Source organism: Rutilus rutilus (assembly GCF_951802725.1).
Source record: "Rutilus rutilus genome assembly, chromosome: 19".
Classification (NCBI taxonomy): domain Eukaryota; kingdom Metazoa; phylum Chordata; class Actinopteri; order Cypriniformes; family Leuciscidae; genus Rutilus; species Rutilus rutilus.
The window spans coordinates 5,559,953-5,565,952 of record NC_140232.1 but is presented as its reverse complement, the minus strand read 5'-3'; the positions used below and the strand labels follow the sequence as shown (position 1 = coordinate 5,565,952).

Below are 6,000 nucleotides of genomic sequence, written 5' to 3'. Positions count from 1 at the left end.
CAAGTTATGAATATGTGCAGTCCTGCCATGTGTTTTCTATACAGATGAAGATATGTAGCTTTTGATGGTTATGTTTGGGAAACCGATGCTGGGTGTAGATTGTCTTTACACAGGTAATTGAGCAGCATTCTACCACCGCAGGATATGATGCCACAAGAGGACATCAAAGCTGATTTGATGAAAATCCAACAAGTAAAGTAGAGATACTTTTAGTCAAAGCCTTGTGTTGCTTTGACTTCCGTACGTTCTCCATCCTATTTCATTTTTGCTTGTTCTTCAGCAGCTAAAAGCAGGGCTTGGGCATTTTGCTCAACAGAAAACAGGTAATCTTGTAGAGTTGAAAAAGGCTATCATTCCTTGTTGTGTGTTTATATCCCACATTTAGGGCTGTTAGGTGGATTGTGCACCCTGAGAGCCAATCAGATGACTGCAGAGGAACCAGCAGAAGACGGAGAACTAGAAGAAGTTGAAGACGGAAGATGCCAAAAGAGCCACCTGCGTTTACACTGACGCTTCTGGTACAAGTAATCTTCTTTCTCACGCTCCTTACGAGCCCGCTGATAGTGATCTTCTTCCTTTAGATACCACACGGGAGGCCAGCGATGTTTCTCAAAGTGCTCCTGGTTTTCTGCAAAACAGAATGAGACCGCCACACTTGCTTAATGCAGAACAAATGATAATACTGAGATAAGGGATGCCTGCAAAAAAAAAAAAAAAATGCTTTGTTTTTTAGAAAAAGGTAACCAGACATCTCTAAAACAAGATGATTGTAAACTATAAACTATACCATTCAATATTTTTGGTCAGAGTTTTTCAATGTTTTTGAACACTTCTAAAAATAATTTGAATAATCTAAAAATAAGCTCTTATGCTTACCAAGACTGCATTTATTTGACAGTAAAAAACAGTAATATAGTGAAATATTATTACAATTTAAAATAACTGTTTTCTATTTTAATATACTTTAAAATGTAATTTATTCCTGTGCTGGCAAAGCTGAATTTTCAGCATCATTACTCAATTCTTCAGTGTCACTTGATCCTCCAGAAATTATTCTAATATGCTGATTTGCTACTCAATAAACATTTCTGATTACTATCATGTTAAAAACGTTTTGGTTTCTGTTGTAACCGTGGAGAGAACGAGACGCAATGTTGATGAATGACTCTAGGGGTCATACTTGCGAGCCCAATCACCTCTGATAATTTGGGAACAGTCTAATGAAAATTGGCGAGGGGAATTTGCGCCACTCCCCCGGCCATACGGGTATAAAAGGAGCCCGGTGTACATCTACTCATTCAGGTTTGTGTTGAGGAGCCGAGACAGTGTCCTGGCCATTTCAGTGGGCAGTTCAACATTGTGACAGGAGGAACACCACGTCTTGTTCCCTCCATCAGGAAATGGAGTTTACAACAGTAACCTCCATTCCCTATCTGTGAGTCACTGCAACGTGGTGCCGATGACTGACACTAGGAGACACTAGGAGATGACTGAAACTAGGAGTGACACCAGGAAAACGGCACAGGAGCTTAACCCTGTTACAATGTTTGGCGGTGTAGATGTCCACCACCGCTTGCCGTAAGAAGCACACTCACAACATCGTAACCTACCCAACGCCCCACGTAAGCCGTGTAGTCCTTCATACCACATGGGGACAGAGAGGGAATGGGTAGCTTCAGCTGCGAATAGGTCGCAGCCGGTCTTTTTAACTTTTCTTTTTTTTTTTTTTTTTTTTGAAAATTGACAGCTGTGCAGACTCTGGGGCAGTTTTCCTTTTCCATTACGAAAAAGAACACTACGAAGACACCATCCTGCCCAAAGAGATGTTAACATGTGGAGAATACATCACATGGACTTACCCATTGGGAAGTACCAAACATGGAAAGAAGTCTCTGCGGTAGGTCCTACCTGAAGAGGGAGGAACTTCTACTAGCACAGTGACTGGCAGCAGAGACAGAGCTCTGCCTTGGGGAAGACACAGGTTTACCGTCAGGGAAACCATATCATGGAGGATACCTCATATGGAATTACCATGCATCACGAGTACTGTACCTGACAATTGAACTCCGCCGAATTTGACTGCTGCAGGCTGCTGAAAAGTAAGATACAGCCAGGGTTTGCAGGTCTGGGGAACTTACGTGGACAAAGAAGGGCATGTTATCACCTCAGGGAGGGGAAAGGCGCTTTTATATATAACTTACCTGATCGTCCCCAATAGCACACATGACCAAACTGTCTCAACCCGGATATTGTAAAATCTTGTGAAGGTATTGGGTGTAGCCCAGCTTGCTGCTGTACAGATGTCTGTTAGAGAGGTGCTGTTTGCTAGAGCCCAGGAGGATACAACATTTATTTTAGAGTGCGCGCACACTCCTAAAGGGCACGGCACGCCTTGGCCCTGGTATGCCAAGGCAATGGCATCCACAATCCAGTGGGCCATCCTCTGTTTTGGAGACAGCCTTCCCCTTCTGCCTTCAGGTTCTTGGTGCTCGCCTGATAAATGGGTGGCATCGCCTTCCTGCGGGCAGCTCGACGCTATGGCAGGGCTGTAGGCTCGTTCTGCAGTGGAGCTGGTGTGGCAGCCGCAGGCGGATGCCCTCAGCAAAGAGCAGATGGGGTACAGGGCCGCGTGGAAGGGGCCACCCTGTGAGATGGGGGCGTTGAGAAAGCAAATTTTGTCAGCATACCGCATCTCAGCAAGGTCCAGCCAGAGATGGCACTCCTGGACCACCATAGTGGACATAGTCTCGCAGAGAGCCCGTACTATGACCTTTGTCACTTGTAGAGCAAAGAACGGTTGCCAAACGCAGTTCCTGCATCAATCTCAGCTCAGGACTACCCTCGTAGAGATCTTTAAGTGCCTTGGCCTGATGGCCATGGAATGCAAGGCTGTGGTACTGTAAGCCTTCTCCGTTAGAGACAATGTAAATTTACAGGCCCTGGACGGGAGTATAGGACAATTCTGTCAGGTGACGGCCTGCTCCAATTGTTGCCCTCAGATCGCCCTGAGCGCTACCCGGCACAGCCTTGTGCATTGCAGAAGGACCGGGACGAGGAGCAGCTGGGTTAACTCCTTTTACTAGAAAAGAGTGTTGTGATCGCAGCATTGCCATGGTCATGTTCTCGTAGTCAAGACAGGAACCATCCACGAACGCTGTCTCAGCGTGGGTGCGACCCAAACATGTGAGAAAAAGATTGTTGCCGTCCGAGGACGAGAGATATCGACCGCACCTAGAACACACTGGTGGAAAGACATCTTTAAAAAGATGTTCTCCGTCTGTGCTTGCTCTTTTGAGGAAGCTTGCTCTTTTAGATCCCTGAAACGCCCAGGGGAAGCTCTCTCTGCACTTATCTGTATGAGGCGTGGAGAGAGACTGGTGCCGTTACACCAGCAATCCTGCTCAAACGAGGTGAATGGAATGAGGTATAGATATACACTTCGCTTGGCTCCGAAGAACGAATATGAATGAGTGGAGATAACGTCTGTCTTGATAACGTCGGGTATTTAAAAAAATTATGAATTTAGTTTGGATTTTAGTATTGTGGGATGGATTTTAGATTTCCTTGTGCTGAGAACACAGAGTGGTCTTTCTGAATGGTTGGTGTCATCTACCGGGTCACCTCAAGGATGTGTCCTCTCTCCTTTATTATTTATTTTGTATACGAATGATTGTAAGAGTAATTTTAGAAATAGACATATTATAAAATTTGCAGATGACTCTGTAATTATTAATTTATTGAGTGAGGGGGACTCAATGCATGGTCCTGTGGTTGATGATTTTGTTACCTGGTTTCAGAATGCTTTTTTAACACTAAATGTATACCCTCTCAGTTCCACTCGCCCGAACTGAATTTGGAAAACAAGCTTTTCGGTATGACTAACCCAGTGATTGGAACTTTTTACAAAATGACCTGAAATTGCAGACCCTAGTGTCAATGAACATTTTTAGATCTTTGCTTAGTGAGCTGTTAAAGGAATAAACATTTTGTAAAAGATAAATAAATAATAATAATAATTGTTTTGATGATAGGTTTGAATGTTATGTTGATTTTCTCTTTCTTCTTTTTCTTAGTTTTTTTGTTAGTGTTTTTTCTATAATGTTGTGCTGCTCATCTTGGCCAGATCACTTCTGTAAAAGAGATTTTTAATTGCAGAAAGTTTTACCTGGTTAAATAAAGGGCAAATAAATGTTCTTAAAACTCAAGAGATGATTATTGACTTTGGCTCGAGGATCTATCTATCTATCTAATGTATTCAGTATAAACAAACAACTATCAAGCAGTATTTGGGCAACATTTTAGATAACAAGTTGTCTTTTTCTCCAAATACTGAAGCTTGAGGAAACTAAGGTATTTTAATGTGAATAAAACATTGAAGTGTATGTTTTACAGATCCTATATTGAGTCGTTTTTATCCTTTTTTTTTTTTTTTTGCTGTGCTGGTTTAATTCCATAAACATGAAAAATAAAAAATGGGAAGTAAAATAATTGGGAATAACCAGATGAGTATGGCCCAGTTGTATAAAAGGCAGATGTTGGGAAAAGCACAGAGTATATTGTTGGATGAGTGGTGGGACTCATCCACCAATACACTCTGTGCTTTTCCCTACACCTGCCTTTGATAAAACTGTGCCATTCTCATCTGCTTCTTCCCAATTATTTAACTTCCCTATTATTATTTTCTTGTTTATGGAATTAAACCTGCACCATGAGTTTCACTTCCTCCCCTCTGGTATTCGTTTTAGAACTCCTGTTGGTAAAACAAAGTTTAGACATTAATTTGTCCCCTCAGCTGTTAAGTTTTAAATGTTAGGTAATCCTTTGTCTGAAGATTTTATGCGTTTGTATTGTTTGTATGGTGATTGTCTTATGCTTGTATGCTGCAATCAAATTGCCCTCTGGAAATGAATAAAGATGAACTGAAACTTTGAAGTGACTCCCATGAGTGCAGAATTGTGACGAATGTTGCTCTAGAGTGATGTAAAAGTCGCATAAATTCTGTTATGACTGTTCAGACTGCGGTCGCATTGCAAAACATCTGACCTCTATCTGATTTAGTACCACATTTGGAAGTGGCACAAATTGAAATTGAATAGATTCCATGTGGTTTGTGCTGTTCACACTGTCATGAGAAAAACAGATCTGAAAAAAAGAACATAGGCTAAGTCATCAACACCACGTCTACGTGACTGACAGACAGTTGTGCTTTTTAATATTTTTTGGAAACCGTGAAACATTTTTTCAGGATTCTCTGATGAATGGAAAGTTCAAAAGAACAGCATTCACAATACAGACAGAAATCTAACAATTTAACAATGTAAAAATCTTTACTGTCAGTTTTGATCAATTTAACGCATCCTATTTTAATAAAAGAACGAATTTCTTTCCATTTTTTTTTTTTGTGTATTCAATATAAATTATTGTATTAAAGGTGCATTGCGCAAGTCTCTGAGTTTTTGCAGAACTATGCCCCCTTCTGGCGACACGCGAAACTGCAACCAGAGTTGTGCACGCGGTTACGTGGAGTTTGCGTTGGGGTTTGGGATGAACTAGAAGCCGGTCTCTTTGAATCCATCTTCTACTTTTGCAAAAGTCGCTTGAGTTGTCTTCGCTGATGCGGATAATGGCGGCGAATACACAAACCTGCCAGACATAGCCAGGTGAGCGTGAACGCGCATGACGTCACGCCCAGTCGATTCCGACCCGAATCCCTCTTATTTATTTTACTGTACAGGATTATAGAGGCAATCGCAGTGATCATAGAAGGGCTCATTCAGCCCATCAGGCAATTGTTTAAGCATGTATGGGTTCGAAAAACGGGTATTTTTAACATGAAATGTTGCGCAATGCACCTTTAAATGATTTTTTTTTACAATATTAAGAATATATTCCATTATACCTTGAAATAAACAGTAATCACTATTTACAAAAATCCATTATTCCATTACTTTTAATGTCATGTCTCAATATTCATTTTGAAGTTAAAATAAATGTAATATT

General features: G+C 41.3%; 1 protein-coding gene across 2 annotated transcripts in view; it reads right to left on the bottom strand.

The window, feature by feature from the left end:
- Positions 1-415: 415 nt before the first annotated feature.
- Positions 416-6,000, bottom strand: part of rhobtb2a (Rho related BTB domain containing 2a) — a 31,340-nt gene continuing 25,755 nt past the window's right edge. For both annotated transcript variants that reach the window (XM_084388396.1, XM_084388397.1), the window contains exon 10: positions 416-628. In XM_084388396.1, coding sequence (XP_084244522.1) covers positions 420-628 — 209 coding nt within the window. In that variant the 3' untranslated portion in view covers positions 416-419. The remainder of the gene's footprint in view (positions 629-6,000) is intronic.